The sequence below is a fragment of the Daphnia carinata genome, chromosome 4 (assembly GCF_022539665.2).
Source record: "Daphnia carinata strain CSIRO-1 chromosome 4, CSIRO_AGI_Dcar_HiC_V3, whole genome shotgun sequence".
NCBI classification, from domain to species: Eukaryota; Metazoa; Arthropoda; class Branchiopoda; order Diplostraca; family Daphniidae; genus Daphnia; species Daphnia carinata.
The window spans coordinates 1,217,492-1,238,409 of NC_081334.1; the positions used below are offsets into that span (position 1 = coordinate 1,217,492).

At 41.0% G+C, this 20,918-nt stretch overlaps 2 protein-coding genes across 3 annotated transcripts; one reads left to right on the forward strand and one right to left on the reverse strand.

The window, feature by feature from the left end:
• The first annotated feature begins 7,919 nt into the window (after positions 1-7,919).
• On the forward strand, positions 7,920-13,586 carry LOC130695019 (uncharacterized). Its single transcript, XM_057518132.2, has 6 exons — positions 7,920-8,149; positions 10,955-11,005; positions 11,581-11,778; positions 11,918-12,556; positions 12,827-13,016; positions 13,538-13,586. The coding sequence occupies exons 1-6, from the start codon at positions 8,095-8,097 to the stop codon at positions 13,545-13,547; spliced, it is 1,143 nt and encodes a 380-aa protein (XP_057374115.1). The 5' UTR covers positions 7,920-8,094; the 3' UTR covers positions 13,548-13,586.
• On the reverse strand, positions 13,238-19,870 carry LOC130695015 (apoptotic protease-activating factor 1-like). Of its 2 annotated transcripts, none has more exons than XM_059495164.1 (19): positions 19,599-19,870; positions 19,253-19,519; positions 18,990-19,190; positions 18,723-18,894; positions 18,489-18,662; positions 18,158-18,417; positions 17,677-18,099; positions 17,431-17,615; positions 17,219-17,360; positions 16,885-17,131; positions 16,482-16,533; positions 16,259-16,406; positions 15,967-16,183; positions 15,645-15,900; positions 15,357-15,576; positions 15,029-15,289; positions 14,670-14,951; positions 14,450-14,590; positions 13,238-14,381 (listed from the first exon to the last, which is right to left on the reverse strand). In XM_059495164.1, exons 1-19 carry the CDS (start codon positions 19,734-19,736, stop codon positions 13,914-13,916), a joined length of 4,254 nt encoding a protein of 1,417 aa, XP_059351147.1. In that variant the 5' UTR covers positions 19,737-19,870; the 3' UTR covers positions 13,238-13,913. The 2 variants fall into 2 exon arrangements, with proteins under 2 accessions (XP_059351147.1, XP_057374110.1); XM_057518127.2 differs by having other exon boundaries at positions 16,969-17,131; positions 19,599-19,869.
• Positions 19,871-20,918: the final 1,048 nt, after the last annotated feature.

The following is a 20,918-nucleotide window of genomic DNA, read 5'->3' on the forward strand; positions in this document are numbered from 1 at the left end:
ATTCTCTGCTTGTACGTAGCGGCTTTGATTTAAAGATCCCCATCAACAATGTGCTCCGCATTTTCAATAAATCATTGCGTCTTGTATTCAATGAATATCCAACGCATTTTTTTATTTCATACAAAATAAGTTTTTGAATTGGTTACAAGAAAAAAAAAAAAAAAAAGAAGAGGGAGGAGTAAATAAGAAAATCGTTGCACAATGAATAAGGATGAAGAACAGCGCGCGAGCCAATTAAGCCTACACGTCGTAGCTTGAGTGAATTATAGATTAGGTCTAACAACGTTGTGTCCCGTAACCTATTGTTGCCTTTTCCCATTTTTCTCACGATCTGTTTTCCTTTCTCTTATCCTATACGCACAAACGGTGCTATGTGTCGTTCGTGATTTCGACGTGCCGTGCTTTCACAGCCCAACCGGCAGTCGCCCATGACTTCCATCCGCAAACTGAATTTGTTTATGAAGAACGAAGCAGCTACATCAAATCGATAGATGAAAAAAAAAAAAAAAAGCTTGGGAGGAAAGAAAACTATTGATAAAGAGAAGGCGGGGGCATGCCCAGTATTCGAGTAGTACATGGCCAGTAAACTATAGGTCTATACAGCCTATATATCCGATGAAGAAAAGAATCCCGTAAATTGGATCTGCCCTTTCCAAATAAGAAAAACAGAGGCGAACAAAAAAAAAAAAAAAAAAAAAAAAAAGAACCTACGTAAGAGAAAAGGGAAAGGCGATAGAAAATTAATAAAAAAAAAAAAATAATAATAGTAATAACGTCGTAGCCTAGCAACTCTCAACTCCCATCCTTTTTTTTTTTTAGGGTAAGGGAATACAACTTCCTCTTTTTTTTTTCCAACGTTTCCAAAAGTCTTGTTGGTAACGTTCAATAAGTGAAATCCCATCTTTGGCGTGCATTAGAACTAATATAAGAACAGCAAACTCAAGGTATTATAGATGTTTGAAAGATCAGGATTTATTGGTAGTATTAATGAGCTTTCGTCGTATAGCCCAGATCTTATTGCTGTCTAACAGATTGGCCTTCTCCCTTCCGGCAAAAAAAAAAAATGAAAAAAAAAAAAGGAAAATGCCAAGAGCAAATCCGTGACAAACGCCAACGCAGATAATATATGTTACAAAGCATTTTTAAGCCGATGCAAAGAAGAAAGTATATAATGTACAGCTAATGCAATACGCAGCCGCAGAACGGAAGCCTATCAAGAAAAGGATTGGGATAGAATTATAGCTAAAAAGAATAAACACGATCGGCTTTTTAAAAAAAAAAAAAAAATAGGATCTTCTATTTTAACACAGACTTAGCAGCCACGATATGAAGCTGATGAAACTAAATGTTTCGACGTTACTTTGTGGGATTAGACGAGTGTACAAAACTGTTTTGATCCGGAATTTTGAAATGAAATTTTAGCCAATGAATGCCCCGTATTTTGTTTCTTATTGTTTTTGCGCGTGGATTCATGCAACTTGCAATGTTCGCTCAATGACTTTGGAGTTCGGTGCAAACGCACGCGAACATTGTAACAACCAGCAAAGTTTTCGGCTGCTCAAATTGATTGACGCTACACAACCGACTTCAGATTGACTACTATGATTGCCTCATGATTACGTCGGATGCTTGTGTAGCCCGCTAAAAGTTGCGTGTTATTTCTTCGCTTCCGGCTAGATACATACTAAAGCGTCAGCTATGAGCCCTTGTGGGCAAACGGGGGGTTCTCCGATCGATTAAAATGCGATGACGGTCGGCCAATCGCCGTTGGTCCGTCTACTGTACTAGACTCGTGGCAACATTCTCTTTGATTTTCCCCATGCCAATTTCACGCTTCCATGATGAAATCGTGGTAAAGAGAAGAGTAACCGTGGCTCTCCATTCTATATGGTCATGACTTATGCAACGCACAACTGGGTTCCAAACTACTTAAGCAACAGTTTCCTCCGGCCTATTGACACACGTATCAGACGAACTCAAGCAACTGGCAACTTGCAATCTGCCACAGTTAAAAAAAGCCTTTCAATCAATGCGTCTTTTGGTAAATCAAAAGAAACGCGATATCAAGAAGGGGGGGGGGGGGCACTGTGAACGATGTCTACAAAAAAACAGTTGGCCGAACCCAAAGGCCTGCAATCACGACGATGAGCAAACATATAGGTTGCACCGCGCGCAAACAGTACGCAATGCAAACGATCGATGGTTGCACAAACTTTGGCAGGCAAAGGGCGATTAGACAAAACACATCGTCTTATATGCAAGATAAAACTACACGCTCGAGTAAGTTTCATCGCTTAATGCTGCCTATAGTTGCGTGAATAAGCGAACGGGGGGGGGGGGGGTAAACAGCGTTAGTTTTAAACCTTCCGCCTTCACGTATCAAAACTATTTTGAAATGCGCCCCGTCTTGCGGGGAAACGGGTTGATTCTTATACCTCTCCACCAATCTCCGCATTTCGATGCTTGAGTTAGTTCGGGTTGAGCACAGAGTGTGTTAATGCTCCTTTAGTCTTTGTTTTTTGAAGGAGAGAGGCCCTAGTTTATTCAAACGACTTGTGGATTATCGCAAACGGTGGCAGCGGCACGTGCCCGGCTTTAAGCAAACTGAAACGAAAAATACAAAATATTCTTCGTTTGCCTATAAACATTTGATCAAAAACTCTATGCATGCAAATTTTCATATTTATTTACGGTATCTATGCAGGCGTGTGTGCGATACCAAATTTTTAAAAAATGGTATTCCGCTTTTTCAAATTCGACTTTAGTGCGCTATATGCGCAAACTGTTTGTGCGTGAATGTTTATACAAGTAACGGTAATCGATCTTTGGCTGCTGTTGCTTTCCCCACTCCATCGCAAGTCAAACAAAGGAAGGCCTGGTTAAAATACGCGAGGCCAGCAGAGCCAATGACGTTTACCAGCCTCGCATTAAACCATGATCGTTTAAAGGGAATTTTGAGCAGAATAAAGGATCACGCAGTATATTGGTCAAGAACGGTGGTCTCTCCTACGATTCTATGTCGTAAAAGCCGGAAGTTCAATGTTACGCATTCAAGCATGCCACACCTGAGGGATGTGGAGTTAGCACGAACCTTTAAAAATGCACGAGAGATTTCAAGTTCGTTTGTTGGCCTAACGACAGTTGCGAAATGTGTGCAGTGAAAACACGTACACGCCTTTCGACATTGTAATCGTCAAATGTCACGCAAACCGGTGCAGGTAGAAAAAAAAATAGCAATGAACACACCCAAAGTCATTGAGTAAATGACGTCAAACGTTCGTAGGGATCGAAATTCTAAAGGCAGGTGTTTCTACAACGTTGTGGGCGGATTTTGATGCCTTTCGAATGGGTACGTTGTTTGATTTCGTACCGCGGGAATATGTTTCGTATAGGTACAAATGTATAATCAAACGCGAAAGAACTCCACCCCCCCCCCCCCCAAAAAAAAAAAAGGCTGACTTGTAATGCAAAAAAACGTGAAAAGAAAACTTCCGATTGAACTTCCAACAACATGTTTGATTAAAATGAGTCTTTCTTTCAAGAAAAAAAAAAAAAGATTCACCTCATCAGTTTCTACGGTACGCCTTACAAAGGATGAAGTTCCTCAATAATTGAGATGCAAATCTAGTGCAGGTTTTCAAATGAAACGGAAATTAAAAGCAACCGAACCGATCTGTTGCCTTTGATTCAATCATAAAATAGAACGAAAAAAAAAAAGAAATCAAAAGCTATTGAAGCAACTTGATTGAAAAATAAAAATACGTCGCATTATCTACTACTCGCTCTCACATGCTGTACATAGTAGAGGGTTCAGGTTATCGAAGAGAAAGTGGTGATGAATGTTTTACCTGCATTTCTTTGGCCAGACCATTTTCATTGAAGACCGGACGAACTCGTTTGTCAGCAGTTGGCGGCACTCGTGTGGGGGTTTGCAAGTTATTTTGGTGCACACCTTTCCGGATTCTCACTCCCAGCGAACTATGTTGCACATGTCCGATTGATTGACACAGTTAATCTGATTTGAGATGGAAGAAACGCGAATGACGTTGTTTCCTGCGTTATGCACTTTCGTTGGGATCAGCCAGACCACACTCGAGAAAGCGAAAAACACGACTAGCTAAATTTTGTGTAGGGATGTGTGGCATTTGTCCCAATTAGGGGGTTGAGAGAGAAAGTGACGTAATGAAAGGTAGGGTGAACAAAATAGGTAAGAAAAATTGCGCTGTTGACAGATCACCGAATTTGTGACGTAATCATTTTTGAATAACTGTAAGTACAACAACATGAAATTTTATTAAGAAATAGGAATGGTCCGTTTAAAAATTAGGTCAGCATTTCTATTCACGTTGAGGTATTTTTACTCACGCGACTTTGTGGCTTTGCGGTATAACGAAAATCGGACATCACCACCAACAAGAACGATTCGGTTTCAGTCTGCGCGATAAAAGTTTTAAAGAAAAATTAGGTTAATTATTAAATCGTGCTTACCTGGGCGTACAACACCTGATGTAGCATTCGATCTCGTTTTCTTATGTTTGTGTGTTTCCATCCAGTTAAAAAAAAAATAACGGGGAATATCAACAGACGTCATCAAATAATTTCTCTTTGAACTTTGCGTTTACTGAACATTTTCAAAAGTTTTAGATTCAACGGTGACGATAGACAAGATGAGAATTGCTTGGAATTTTCAAAAAAAATGAAAAGGAATAACTATTTCTAACGCTGAAGTGGAATGGCTCAGTCATCATGGAAGGTATACGAACGGAAAAAGTGTGTCCCGCTCTCCGACTTCTTTCATTTCGATGGAATGAAAAGATTGTGGAGCATCCCCCTCTTCACTATTTTCTTTGTCCGCTCCACCATTTCAAAGTGCTCGCTTTTCGCACTTCTTTAATCCGCTTTACATGATGAGGAATCTACAGCATTTACGAACAAAGATAAATAAAGAATTTAAAATTTCAATACATGTTTCTTTTACGTCATCTATACGTACACGTTTAAGCTGATGGATTCCAATTGCTTGCGTGGTTCAACATATCGGAGCACGTCACAACAGTCTGATGGCGAACCAAAGTAGAGCAACGTCATTTACTTTGACGTGAAAGAGAGCTGCTTTATAGAGCCTACCCTTTCTTCTCCTTTCCAGTATAATATTCTGCCTTTTGTGGTGGATGTGCTTTATCTCATCACGCTGCTCTTTAGCCCTCTTATGGAACAATATGCCGTCTGCCTTTTCATACAGTTTTGTTGTTGCAGCACGCTGTCACGACACCTCCCGTTTTTCCTCCCCCCCCCATACACGAAACACAAATCCCTTCGTCATGTCTCTTCACAGCAAGATTATGAATTTCACTTCAATCAGCACGAGAGTGAGCTCTGCTTTTCATGTGCTATTCAGCTTATTTAGCTCTATCTTGAGTGCTGCCTGCGCCCTGCTTTTACAAGCATATCTATTTATATAGAAATTTCGACATAAGATATCGACCAGACGTCTGCATTTTTAAAGCGATCAGCTACATCATAACGCAGACGTTGCGCTACACCAAAGCTGGGCTTTAAATAAATAAAAGCTGCGCTTTAAATAAATAAAAGCTGCGCTAACGAGAAACTCTTACGTGGTACATCGCAAAGTTTGCCGGTGATTCGACGTTTATTAATGAATAGTCACTCATAGTTTGGCTGCCAACAGTCTATTATTTACTATGGCCTATCGCAGGATCTCGTAGAAGACACACGACGAGCAATAAATCCATCCATTGCTCTTTAAAAATGACGTATAAACTTTACATTAACTTGCAACATAGTTTCTGTTTAGCTTAGTTTCGATCACGGTTGCATCCAGAAAGTTTATCTTTGTGATAGAAGTTGAGGCCAGAGTGCTAACGTCTATCAAAGTTTTCACGTTATATGTTTACACGAGTTTACAATTGGGCGCATCTGGCATAGTTATTACTTCAACTACAAGCATATAAAGTGCATTCCCCCTTTTTAAAATTGAAAAAAAAACAAGGATTCGTGTAAGTTGTCAACATCCATTGGCTCGGGACCGGATATCCTGTGTCGTGATAACGGCTCCTAATTAGAAGCACGTATAACTATATAGCCGTATAGTTCCAAGGTCTGAAAAGATTTTCAAATATAATGCCGTCGTGTTTGCATTTAAAAAATGGCACAGGGATATGTCGTCGTGCCTTCTAGATTGCTGATGACATTGCGATCCATTCTTCCAACGCACCGTAGATAAAAAAAATGGTAGAATGATGCAACGAGCCGTTATTGCGCGAAGGGCGAGATCGATCGAATCAAGGATGAAACACAAAGCTCACGGTATAAAGTAATGAGAAAAAAAGAAGAAGCGAGGGAATGCAAAGTAGAACGAAAACGGGTATGAAATAGCTCATCATAGCAGACAGTTGGCATTCAATATTGCCGCGCACAATGGCTGTTTTTGAATATCCAGATGGTGCCTTTTTTCTCTTCACGGGCATTCGTATCGCCTGCACAATCCGAATGTTCTGCCATTTCCATAAATCCAACGAGATGACATCGTGTTCAGCCGCAGAGTTGTTAGAAAAACGCAGTTTGGTTTGTCATTTCTTTTTTTCAACAACAAACTTCTCGTACGATCATCGGAGCACGACAAAAGGCATATCGATCGAGCTCTTGTTTGCTCGTTACTTTGTGTTTGGCACGTGCACGATGTTGCCCTTTTTTCCCAATGATTTTGGTAGCGGTCCCATTACGCACTGTAATGAACAAACGAACGTATCGAAAAAAAAAATGGTTTGTTTCAATCTTAATCAGTTCTCAGGAAGAACGCGTACATTGACAAGCAACAAGCGAAAGCCACCGAACTGAATGCGAAATTTAATTAGTTCTAAAAAGCCATTCATTTGCGTTGAAACATTAAAGACGACGTACTCTCTGACTGTGTAATTGAACGATCGCGCAAACCGTTAGAATAGAATCGTGAGGCCGTTACCTTTGATATTTTTCGTTTTTAAAGGGGAGCGCTATGCGAGGCGGTGAGTTTTAATTGCAAGTTTACGGACGTGTGCAATTAGTGTAACATCCGCCCATTTTTTTTTCGGACAGTCACACTCTACTAGCCTGCGTATGTTGTAATAAGAGATCAGACAGAAATAGATAGAATGCTAGCCACTTACGCCCTGCTTTGTTCCTCGGCTCACTTGACGAGCAACCATGGCATCATCGGATGAACTAGAAAACACTTTCAGCTGTTATGTTCGCTAAAGATAAGAGTCCCAAACAGGACAAGCTGGGAATAGACGATGGGCAAAAGAGATCGCATGTTTCGAGCTACGTGACTAAACGCGAATATCTGAAGCGACTGATGCATTTTGCAAAGCATGTTAAAGGAGATGTATCCACTCATATGTTATTCTTCTTAGAAGGCAACGAGACGATAAATGTTGTAAAAATTGTGTGTGTGTACGTAAAACAAGCGATCCCGGTTTCTCTCAGCTTGCTCAGTTAATCATAAAGGCCGGCACAATGGCGGGACCTTTCTATGTATGGACCGGTTTTTTTTTTCTTTTCTTTCTCCTTTTCTAAAAAAAAAATAAAATAATTTATTCAAAAGAGAGAACTCGAGTGGGGGATCGACTCCTCCTACCGTACGATGTTGGCGGCAGGTATATGGACGCCAACAGTTTGAAAGACGGGGTCTTTTCCCATTCTTGAAAAGTGGGATTTTTTTTTTTTTCGAGATTGGGCCAATGCCATATACTATGTCGGGGCTTATAACGCACGCTATTATACAAGTATATACCGTCCCCCTTTTGTCTAGCGTCTAAAGCGCTAGCGTTCATTTTCGCGTTTTCACTTTCCTTCAAGACGAAACGAAGAAGAAGGAAAAAGGACGAACGCTACAGAGGAGACCTTCCGTCAGACAGTTGCGATCGCACTGGTCTGCTCGAGTGGTTGTCATTTTCAAGAGCTCTCTGGGTTTTTCTTTTTGTATTCATATTGCGGGACAAAATTTAAAAAAAAAAGTCTTAATTGATTTGAGGCTCCTAGAAGATTCAAACAATTTCATTTGCTAAACAAGCTGTGAAATACGGTGAGCAAGAAATGGTTGCTCCGATGCTTCTCCTCGGATTCGTTTTGATTGCGTGCATCCGCGCCGGTAAGTTTGAATTATTTTTCCAGAGAATTTCATGTTTCGATCGCCCTGATTCATTTACCTTCCGCATTTGAATTTAGATTTTTGAACGAACGAGCATTTCATTCGAATTGCCGCGTTCCCCTTTTTCAATTCATTCGTTTTTTTTTTCGCGATGACGGTTCTCCCGATGAATTAAAACAGTCCCAAAAATTTGAAACTCTCAGTAATCGATGCGTGAAAAGCAACAGGTCTGATGTGTTGGAAAGTTTTCTCTTTCTATATTTAACACCCGATCCCTATAAAAAAAAGGGACGCACAACAAGATCTAAATAAAAAAAACAAAATGTTGCACGTCACTTTTCAAGGGTTAGTTAACGATGGTGTTGGTTCGCTTAGCTCGAGGGCAGGGTGTTAGTCGAGATTCAATCCGTATGCTGATGACCATACATGGTAAGGTATTACCTTGAAAAAAAAAAAAGAGAGAAGATAACCTTCAACCTGGTTGTTTTTTAAGGGCGGGAGGAATGATAATTTCTCAACACGATGGGTGGTGACGTATCTGCGTTATTTTTCGAAATGGACTTTAGCCGAGTGTTGCATACTTGGTGGTAGTGCCCAATTTCGTAAACTGGTTGAAATTGTCAAGCGACGTGTATGGTATTAAGCGTCAATGCGTAGCGAATTGTACCGTCACGCTATTTCTTGAAAAAACACAGGCGAGTTGGCCAATGGATTTTCGGGCCTCCTTTTTAGTGTATAGTTACAAGGACTATCGTCTTTATTTTTACTCGAGTGTTGCGCTCTTGCGAAAGATGATGAAACTTAATGGGCCACGGCGACCTGTTGAGCCCAAAACACACAAAATTGCCCAGTCCTGACGAAGGACTGCTGTATAACATCGGCCGTAAATGGAGTTAGGACCTTGAGATGGGGAATGTATAAATAATTTTTTCGAAAAAAAAATATATAGATTTATTTTAAAGACGTTTCGGAGGGGCGTAGGAGGTTCCAGCGTCCGGTGAAAATTGTCGGGCGTCGACTTCATCAATTTCAAGCGGATGGAATTTTTTTTTTAAGGGGGGAAGGGAATCTTTTTGTCTTTTCACGGTTTTCCTAACAAACCCCAATGTTTAAAAGATGAAACACAAAACCCAAGCGTGTTGAAATGACGCGTTCATTTGTTTTACAAAGACAGGACGCTTTGTCTTGGACTATGACGTCAGCAGTCACACGGGGCAAACGGGTATATGCCATTGGAATCGATCTTCAAACTGTTTCTTTAAAAAAAAAAGGGTTCCAACTTTCACTTGATAGTGTGTGGCCCACGGTCGTAGACACTATAAAACTGTTGACTCGGTTTCCAGTACACGAGAGAGTTTATACCATCAGAGAGAGGGGGGGGGGGCTGGTGACTGGCGCGAAACCAAAACGAATAAACTCGATAGTGATAACAACAAACGGACGAACATGGAGTTTATGGATACTGGATAATTCACAAATAGTTTCAGCTATGTGCTCCTCAATATGGAATTGAATTCAATTATTTTTCGAAACGAAAAATGGCAATATTTTCCAATGGATGGGGGCATCACTCAGGTTTTCAGCCGCAACCATTTGCTCGTGTGGGAAAAGAAATCGAGTGACCAGGAATTCGATTAGAAAAAAAAACAAAAAAAAAATCGGATAGAAAGAATTGAAAAATGTGATACATAAGAAGAAGAAGAAGAAAAACGTGACTGCGCGCATAAGGGCCCATCACAACAACTTTCTCTGCTTAGTTTGGAAAGACGGGAGAGAAAGTTGGATGGACTGTTAATAGCCGTCCTTTTTTTTTTTTTCTTAAAGAAACACGTACGGCACGCACGACGGGATTTGTTTTTTTCTTTCTTTTCTTTTCCTGTTTTGATTGTTATTTATATTTCTGATTGTCTTTTCTTTTGTGTGTGTGTTTTTTTATGGTTTTTTTTTTCTTTCTTTCTATGGTTTCTTATTTGTATGGTGTAGCTGTTTCCGCCCCTGGAAATGTGTAGCAAAACAAAACTAATGATGATCATCAAAAGAAAGATCAGTTGGTTGTCCGCCTTTTTTTTGTTTTTGCTTTCCGAAAATGACTGAAGAACTTGTTTGGCGGTTTATCTGAGCGTCGCACGAAAAGATCTAGCGACTCATTAAATGCAATTCCTTTTTGTTTTCCTCTTCGTTGCAGCCGCTTCGTTGTTTCGAATTCAGCAACGCCCTTTGAATCTCAAAGATGTACGGCGTACGAATTTTTTTTTTTTTTCAAAATGCAGAAATGAAACGAAATCTCGAAAAATGCTCGATTGAAACACGGAAACGAACGTAAAAACTAGCAAAGTGTGAAATGTTTTGCCTTATTATTTGCGGGGTTAAGCAGGGGAAACACGAAACGATGACGACGTTATCGCGTGTTCAAGCGGACGAGAGAAACAAACGCAGGTGTACCTCGTCAGAAATGCGCAAGAACTCGCAGAAATCACGAAAGAAAAAAAGATATTCTTTTACATTTCAAACAGACTTCAAGAGGAATAAAAAAGGACTTGGAGCTTTGTGTGTTTCCTGTTGCGCATTGTGTGCGCGCACAACGACTCAAATCGTTTGCTTTTGTTGTCATAGCGTTGCACATCCGGCCTTTTTCGTCCAGAATGGCCGCTTTTTCAAAGAGCATAGGGGTTATGCAAAGTTAATGGACATCCGCTGTGTCAACAAAAGTTTTGCCCGAACATGATTTTCTTTTAACAACTGTCAACATGCCCATCTGACTTTTTCCCTTTCGTTATTTATTGATGATGTCTTGCTTTTCCGCAGCTACCCTCGGAGACGGACGGACGAGTTTGATCGACGGAAGACCAATCGACTGTAAGTCGGCAAACATTTTGCAATGAAAGCAGTGATAGCCATAAGCATAACGCTTTTGTTTTGCATTCAACTATTCGTTTGATAGAAAACTAGTTTTTGATTTCTCTTGTTATTTTGTTTGTTTCCTTTTATTACATTAGAATACTTCAGGAAAACAAGAAAATAACAAACGAAATTGGCTTCTCCTGAACTGACAGCTATGCTACTATAGAAAAACGTCATGCACAGATAACTAGATGTAGACCAGTATAACATTCTTCATAAGAGATATAAGTAGGCCGAACGGCTAGGGGTCCCCCATTGGCGCAGAGGCTTTACAAGCCCTAGCAGCACATCCGGTTATTACATACAATGAAGCATAGCGGACATTAAAGAATAAAAAAAAAAAAAAAAAAAAGGGACAGGATCGTTTGTTAGAAACAGGAGAAATAATAAGCCTTCTTATGATCGCATATACTACTGCCGTGCGCTAACGACATGTGTCACTGTTATTAGGTGCTTCTGTCTGTGTCACAAAATCTTTATTTTCCTATTCTTGTTTTCGTTTTTTTTTTTTGTTTACTTTAATCAAACAGATCGATCGTCCGGCAGTTGCATCGTAGGAGGCAAAACGTATTTGTCGGAAACTTCTGTGCCACGTGACCATCCTTGTCATTACTGCATCTGTTACGGCGGCAAGATTGACTGCTTCTGGAAACAGTGCGCCCACATTCCAGACGGATGTCAAGTGATGGCCTTCCAAGACACCTGCAACCCTTCGCTTTACATATGCGGTACGAACGCCAATTGAAACTTTCACAATTGATCAATTTCGTCAATTGAAAACAGACTGCCAAAAAAAAAAACTGGTTACGTGACGCTAACGATGGCCCATTGATTTTCATTCAAATTTCGACCGCGTTTCTTAAATAGATATTCCCGAGAAGGCTCGTGAAGCCCCGATCTACGCACCGCCTCTAGCCGTTCGCCAACAACCGACGTTGCAATCGTTGCCATCAACGAAAATCTACACGACAACGAGCCTGTCCACGACGACATCATCACCGCGGCCACGATTAACTCAGCCATCGACAATTGTGCAAACATACGCAAAGCCGGAGGTGGTTCCCCCTTCGCGGCATCTCGTCCCGCCGGAACGCCAACCGATTGAACCGCCATCCCGTCATTTAACTCCACCCCTGCCATCGGCTGTTGTCCCGCAAAAGAAATCCATTTCTATTTCGCCCCAACGACGGCCCGTTGTTGAAGTTACAAACAAACAGCCTGCGCAATTCGGGTTAGGAATGAAGAATAAAATGCGTTTCAGTCGGTCACTGGCCGATGTTAGCTCCGTCCTCGAAACGATGTTACCGCATAACATCCAAGAAGAATTCCCGTTGAACTTCGACCAAGAATTCGTGATTCGTTTGGTCGAAAGGCAAATCCGCTCAAAGCGATCGATCAACGACGTGGCAAGTGGCAATCATCACCACCATCACCACGACCACCACGAAGAAGAGGATCGCGGCTGCACCATTCTTGGCATTCATTATCAACTCGGCGAAGTAATCGGTGAGTTTGCGGTCGGTAAGGCAACTCTCACAAGATAAATAGACGGGTACTTCCAAAACATTTCGCGTCGCAAAAAAGAAAAGAAAAGAAAAGAAAAGGAAAGTTTTGAACGAAAGTCGTCCTTGTGGTCGTCTTTAAATTATTTATGAGGCCGTAAACAGATGGTTTCTGATGGAGGTGGTCGATTCTAAAAAGATTTGCAGATGAGGCGTGAAACGGTGAAATGCATTTTAGTTGCGTGCTAACGAAGTTTGAATTGCCGGTTAACAGGTGTGGCCACCGACGTTTGCCGCGAATGCCGATGCGCAGCACAGTCTCTCTTTTGTTCGCCAAAGTGCTGCTTCAAACCGGCGCCACTTCAGCAGGTGACGGGAGATTTCGTTCGCGTCTTGGAGCAGAGCTCCGCACCAGCCTCGGGATTAGAAGCTCCGCGGCATCCACTTCATTACATCAAGAGCGAGTGAGTTTCAGAATGCTGACGCAATTATTTCTCCACGCTTATACAGGATAAGGGCAAGCCCCAGGCCGCTTAAAAGAGAGACCATTAATGTGATTGAAGCCTTATCCACTTACGTGCTAATCAATAGCAAAAAAAAAAAAAATGTTGCCCTTTCCCCTACCGAGCGCAAAGATGGCTGTTTGGCTAAGACGTTTCAAGCGGTGAACGCAAGAGAAACTATGAAAAAAACGGATGTATTATAAGATCATTTAGGAATGAGTAAGAATGAATGTAAGATAGTTATCACACAAAACTAGTATTTTTGAGGCAAAGATCGGGAAAACAATGTAACCATAATGGTCATCACAAATGGAAAGATCCCGAACAGTCACGTAGTTACGACTCAGATCCTTAATGTTAATTTTGAACAGAATTGAAATTGGGCAGACATGGGGGGAAGAAAATTTTTCAGATTTTGGATTGAGTATTGATAAGAAAACGCTTCGCAATCTTAATCCTTCCATCGATCTTAAAAACTATAGGTTCGCTTAAATTGCTGCGGTGAAAAAAAAAAAAAAAAAAGTGTCTCAAGAGTCATCTAGTGGCAACAATGCACAACGACAACGTGAACGGGAATCTCGGGATTTCGCAGCGACGATGCACAGCGGGAACGCGTTAACGTCCCCAAAATCGTTAGTTTCAATGTACCAATATGTTAAACTGTCCTTCTTTCTACTCTATTTTTTTTTCGTTGTGCGAACAACGTTGCTGTCTCGTGCCATTCAATTATTTTGCGAAAAACAAAACGCGACATCGGAAAAATCGAATTCATTGGATACGTGTTTGAAAGTTGTAACAATAAACGATTTATAATGAAAAATGGGGTGACTTCTTTGATTGTTTTTTGAGCGCGTTATTTCAATGTTGCGATAGTTGATGGAGAATGTATAGGATACCAGAGTCGGACACGGTGACGAGAGCACGGCCGTCACACGAAACGAAAAGTTTGGAGGCGTAGCGACCTCTGGTTTGAAATTCCACCGTCTGAACTAAGCCATCGAAGTGCGATGATTGCGTGGTGCCAGTGCTAATGAAACGTGAGGAAGAAAAGGAAGACGTGGAAGAGAAAGAGGAGCCCGGAGTAATGGGCGTTAAAGGGAAGCCCATACCTCCAGCCAAATGGTTGCTCCTGTTGGAGTGCGTCGGGTTACGTACACTAGAGGTAGACGTTCCAAAACGAGACGAACTGAAGTCCCACCACGCGATGCGGTCACCCAAAGACACTAGTTGGAAGAACGGAGAGTTTTGACACCATTGCAGATCACGAACCCATGACTGATGCGCTTCCAGCGTAGCTTGTAATGTGTTGCGCAGGTAATCAAAAATCTGTTGCACGAGAAACGTAAGATGTTAGTCCAACCTGACTGAGGAGATAAAAAGGGAAATGTACATACTTCGATTATTCCGTTGTCGTAGCCAATCGCTATTAATTGAACATGATTGGCGAAGCGACATACTCGCACTGGCACAAGCTGATGTCCAAGCCGATTTGGATGCCGAAAACCTTTGTTATTTTTTACAGGTTTACTGGAGCGCTATAAAATCATGCAAAAATACAAGAAATTAAGCCTCATTCTGGATGGAATAATTCGTTTTAGAATAATAGAAAATTACCGGCTCTGCATCCAAAGGAATGTGTACGATGCGAACTCCTTCAGTGATGGTTCCCTGGGCCAACCACTGTCGATTGTAGGCACGGTCGACGCAGGTCAAGTTCAAACCAGCATTGTCCAAGATTAGGCTGATTGGATGGCCATTGTCGATGCTCCACAGTCTTATGCTTCCATCAGCTCCACACACCATAAGTGTTTTTTCGTCAGACTCGATAAAAAAACAATCAGTGACGCCTTTTCGAGGACCCGTAATAGTAAAAGTCTCATTCTTCGGTTTCCAGATCTAAATAATCAATCGTCAGGAAAAAATACAAACAAGTTTTTACACGGAAATATATAAGAGATATTTTCAATCCATACCTTAATACAGCCCTCAGAACTGACCGTCAAAAGCAGAATATCAGACGGACTGAATTTCAGCAACGTCACTCTGGCGTCGGAGTGATGCCCGAGTGTTTTAACTTCTTTCTTGTCAAGCGACATCAGCTTCACTAAACCACTTAAAGTGGACCAGGCCATCATGGAAGCTCTGTGTGATAACACGCACATTTCTACTTGATCCTTACTCGACTCTACATCATTCGTAGTGAGCAATGTTTCACAACTCGATCCACTCACAACCTAAGATACAAGAATTGAAATTACTCTGAAGAAAGTAGTAGAGCATGTTGTATTTTTAAAGACATACCTGAATGTGGTTATCCGATCCAACAGTGGCAATCAGAAAGTCACTTGATTGATCTGGAGGACACACTGCATGGAAGGCAGTGCACGATAAAGAGCATTCAACTCTTTCAACGTCTGCGACATTCCACACTTTCAGAGTTTTGTCAGCAGAGCCAGAGAGCAACCATTTCGGTGGCTCATCATTGTTTGTGCTGGGAGAGAAATGTAGAGTATTGACAGTTCTACAAAGCAGAAAGAATAATATTCATTAAAACTGCATGAAGTTTCGCTAACGAGATCAAATATTTACCCAGTATGTCCAACATATTCGAAGATCTGTTCAGTTGAATCGATGTTGTAAAGAAGTATGTTATCTTTGGACGTTGACACAGCTAAGAGCTGTCTGTCATCACTTACGGTGGCGCAGTTATAACAGCAATTGCTATTGGCATTGGCAAGAGAGTTGGTGACGTAGCCAAAGGAATCAGACTCTCCCTCTTCGTCTGAGGATAATGTCCAGTCAAACCGTAGAATTTCCGTATCCGAAACAGAGAGCAATGATGTATCTGCAATCACATAAGTTGAACGATGATATATGACCATAGATATTAAAAGCCTATGGGGATATTTACCTGACAAGAAAGAAATAAACAGAATTCTGGAGCTGGAATTTTGTGTGTGGAAGGACGCCACGCACGTATACAAAGACACATTTCCGTTCCACAGACGAATGGTTGAATCAGTGCATCCTGTGGCAACAAAAAACCCACAGTCTGAAAAGCAACACGTGGTGACCGGTTCGGGATGATCCAATACGCCGAGCTCCATACACGCGGTACTGAGCCATATCTACATAATGATGGAAAACAAACAATTATTACTTGATGTACAAAAAAATGGAGAAATAGCGAAGCGAATGCTTACGCGCGCTGTGTTATCTAGACCGCAAGAAACTACTAGTGCACCATTTTCAGAAAATCTCGCTCCCAAAACCTCGTTTGTATGTCCTGTATAGGTCTTCAAACTGTTATCATTCACGAGGCGATCACCGACATCGAACATGTTGTGCCAACTGTAGAAAATAAAACGATATTAGGAAACGAATACGTGAAATGAAACCAAAAGTTAAAAAATATCAATTGCGTACCTATCCTGTCGCATCCGTGGCGACGGTGTTTTGTTGGGACGATGCTCAATTTCTGTAAGAAAAATCAAAAGTGCATTCAGGTTTTCATTGAAATCAATTACGATTCCCAACAGCCACCACTAGGAGTTATCTAGAGCTCATCACAGTTTTTTACGGTGAAGATTGAATTAGCCAAGCATATTAATGTTTCCGCAGAATGGCAAAAGCAAATATTAGCTATGTTATAGAACTTACGCACAATGGCATAAAGAGTTAAGCTAGCGTGCGAAAACGTAAGACTATGGGGGTAAAACAAAGACATTTGAAGTGGGACGGGCTACAACTTAGCATTCTCATTCGGGGATCCATTGTGTTTGAAACCCAGAAAAGATCGGCGGAGGGGCAGATCAGAAGCAGCTCTTACCACCGGCAACCAATGTATGAGAACCCATGACTATTGTGCATGGAGGGTGAAAGGGTGGTGAAGATGGATGGTCAAGTGGGGTACCGTCCAGTTTGCTGATGACAGCCGAGAGATCCCAGACCTTCACCGATCCGTCAGCCGACGACGAGACGAAACGTTTGGCATCCCTGCTCAGTGACAGCTGGTGAATGCTGCCGTTATGTCCCACGAAACGGTGGAGTTCCTTTCCTGAATCAACGTCCCACATCTAGAAAAGGAAACAAAATATATATTTATATAACACAAATTGTGATATGTGTAACACGAGCAGTCTGCAAAATAAATAGAAGCTTACGCGAATTTGTCCATCGTCGACTGCGCTGAGCAAACGTTGCCCATCCTGCGTAAAGCAAGCTGCGGTGACGTGACCATAATTTAGTATGGTACTACGGAGAACTTGATCCATGCTTTCTTTTGTTTGGCTGCCGACTGAGCGGCTAAATCGGTAAGAACAAAAAATATACAAGAATGATTGAGAGCCAGTACAAAATAAAGATTATGAATTACCATTCCAAATAGAATCTGTCCTTGGACAATTTTGCTATTTCTAGGGCATCGTTGTATACGCAGCTGTTCTTCGGCTGCTGAAGAGCAAGTTGAATGATATCTAAATGACGGCATTGAACCACAATGTGTCCACAGGTTCGAATAAAATGCGTATAGTCTTCGACTCGTTGACTGTTTCTTCCACTCTGTTTAAAGCAAAGAAGGTTAAGTAAATTCAAACGTAGCATAAAGGGCAATCTCACTTACAGTTTCAGATATGTAATCCTTGTACTTGCGGAAGTCGTTAAGCAGATCACTGGGTCCAGTAGCACGCAATTTGGCAGATATAAAAGAGAGGTTGAGGTAGACGTGTGGAAAAAGCTCAGTATACTCGGCTTTATACAAGTGGTAACCCAAAAACCAAAAAAAATAATTATCATCTGGTAGGGCACCGAAATAATGGTTGCACTCGGCGAAATATGAATCAATAAGCTTGCGATGGGCGTCACGCTGTTCTTCAGCGGTCAGATGTGATTTGAGGTAGTCCAACAGAAGATCGTGAATGCCGTACAAAACAACACAATTTGATGACTGTTCCTGGAAGTGTTGGGCTATCAGCGAATTTGCCACTAAAAGACTAATTCGTTCTTCCATCTCATAGCGGCTACAATTCCATAGAACTTGCAGCACCTGTCAAGAAATTTTTTTTTATAATATCTTGGACGTTTTGCAAGATTTAATAATTTACCGGAGCTGGAATGTTGACATCGTCTAAGAAAATAACAAAATCATTCAACGAACGCCTGGTCTCCTGATCAAGGTGATCAAAACTTATGGCAATGGCTTCATTAATGGTTTCGTAGTTGTAGGAACCATGCCGCTTCAATTGAGTATATCTCCTGTCGCGTAATTTTCCCAAGTAGTGATCCCATCTGTGGGCATCGATACGCTGATATTCTCCGCGATCGGCTAAAAGCGGAGCTAGGAGCGAAAGCACCATTGGAGAACCTGTTGTAACCAAGCCAACACGTGACGAAGAAGTCTTGACAACATGGTTTTAAATTTATGCTATTTAATACCTTTGCTTTCCAAATAAATATCATTTGCCTGTTCTGGCAATTCCTGTGCCGAGATATTAAAGCAATTCGCCAAATAAGACATGGACTCCTCCTGAGTGAAGCCGTCTTGAACTTTCACCAGCAATACACGTCCGTGAACAACGTCTGTCACGGAAGCATCTCGGGTGGTCATCACTTCACAAAAGCAAATAATTGATTTCATGCTTAGCAAGTTGATAGATGTACTTTTCTTACATATCCGGCATCCGAAATCAAAGGCACGGACCACTTCACCTCTCCAAACATCGTCCAGTATTATCAAACTGTTTTTCCGACTAGGATCAGTCATAAGGCGGCGAAGACGTTCCGTGGCTTGGTCAACGCTCAGTGGAGGTAGAACGGTGTGGTCAAGTCTCTCGCACAATGCCTACACTCGATATTATACAAAACCAATGAACGTAAGACTTTCCAAACGAATCTGCCACGTAGTTTCAATAAACATAAAATATTATTAATTTGTACCTGCATTTTGGTAAGTAAAGTATCTGTGCCTGTTTGGCCAACTGTCAACCAGTAGACATTATTCCCAAAGGTATTAATCATTAGGTCCATATCTCTCATGGATTCCGCAGCCAAAACTGATTTTCCAGCTCCTGCCATACCATGAATGACCACAAATTGACCTTGCGTCATTGCTTTAAGACATTCTCTGATCTGTGCAACCTATCGTCAATTAAAACATCTATCAACTGTTGAACACATGATTTAAAGAAAGCTAAACACACTTTTGTGTGACGAGGTATGAGATGTGGTGGCGGGAATGGGATCCCACATTGAATTAGTGAGTGCTGCAAGCTGTCCGGAGCAGCAAATGGATCACTGTTCAAGTGACTTGCCGCATCTGGACTGTCCCGGTTGTTACACTCACTTAATCTTTCAGCTATCCAATCATAGTCTTCTTCCAAAATTTTAACAAAAGTTATAAAGGTCTCTTTCACCCCTATTTCAGGTAGAATATCCAACAATCTACGCACTTTGGCTGATTTAGTTTTCTATATGACATGATTGCAAAGTTAGGAATGCTTCAATATTACAGTTAACAAAATGAATTAAAATTGAAATAGTCCATACCTCACAATCTACATCTTGCACCTCTTGGACACTTAGTACTCCATAAGCCAAAAGTTTATCTTTTATATAAGTGAAGTCAACATTTTGAACAATGGCATCCCGATTTCTAAGTAAAGCAGCCTTTTCAACAGTATTCATCGTCGGTGTTAACGTATTAGACTAAATTCAAATGTGCCCAGCTTCAAAGGATAAAGAGCATGTTTAGCTATTTCTCCTAAAATACGGCAAATAGGCTGCGCAATCCTACAGTTCCTCAAAGTTGTTTCAACTGTCAGGGATAACAAAATCTGAAATCATAGTAATAAGCTTACTGTAGTTGAGCTACTACAAGAGAATTATGCATCTAAACAAATGAAAAACGGGAACTGGCAAAACTTTCCTATGTTTCCCTATGGCCTAGCCTCCCACCACCCTTTAACTACCGATCGATTGATCTATATCTTTTGTACAAACAAACTTAAGAAATACAGAAGCTACACAAATAAAACGGGTTCAAAGCAATCTACGTTGATCAGATTCTGCTGGTTCGAGAGAGTGTTCAGTTAAAGGGATGTTTTACGACATAATCTTCGTTATAAGCCATCGCGGTGGTTTCACTTTAGCCTTTTCTTTATTAAAACGCAAAAAAAAAAATGTAAATGCTCTTTCGCGGATAAGTGTTTACTGTCAATATTACTGGCATTATCTTCGCGTCATCTGGTTTTGGTCAGTGTTTTTCAGCCAAAACTTACAAGCACAAATACTTTCGTAAGCAAGTACCAGTTAATAAAGTGTGTGACGTAAATGTTGCCAACTATGATTCGCGAGTCTTTTATTGCGAGTGCTCGCAATACGTTCGCGTTAGTTTTTGCACGAACTACATAAAGAAATAAAACACGACTTGTTAGGAACACGCCTCATAATTAATATAAGTATTTTTGTTTGATAGGCGTTTTCGTGTACAACGACCTTTTTCGTCACTGCCAATTCTGCTTACAATAGTTGATGGTTGTCGACGCTGTGATCATACATCAAAGAGGTAATTTTATTTATGTTGTTTATTCATCGAAGAACAAATGGGTATATAACTTATGTCCCCACAAAATGTCATGTGGCAGTCTGATCCATCTTCATCCAGCATAGGTCTTATTGTAGGAGATACAGCAAAAAAAAAATGTTACTACAGAATAAACTCTCATAGTCTCACCCCTTTCAGTTATAGAGCAGGGTACTTGAAGCATAATTAAATATGGTTATGATTATTTTTTTTACTATAATGGAATGCTCGGGAAAAATAAACGATAGTTTGATGTGCAACGTTGCTTTTCAACCGTATTACGC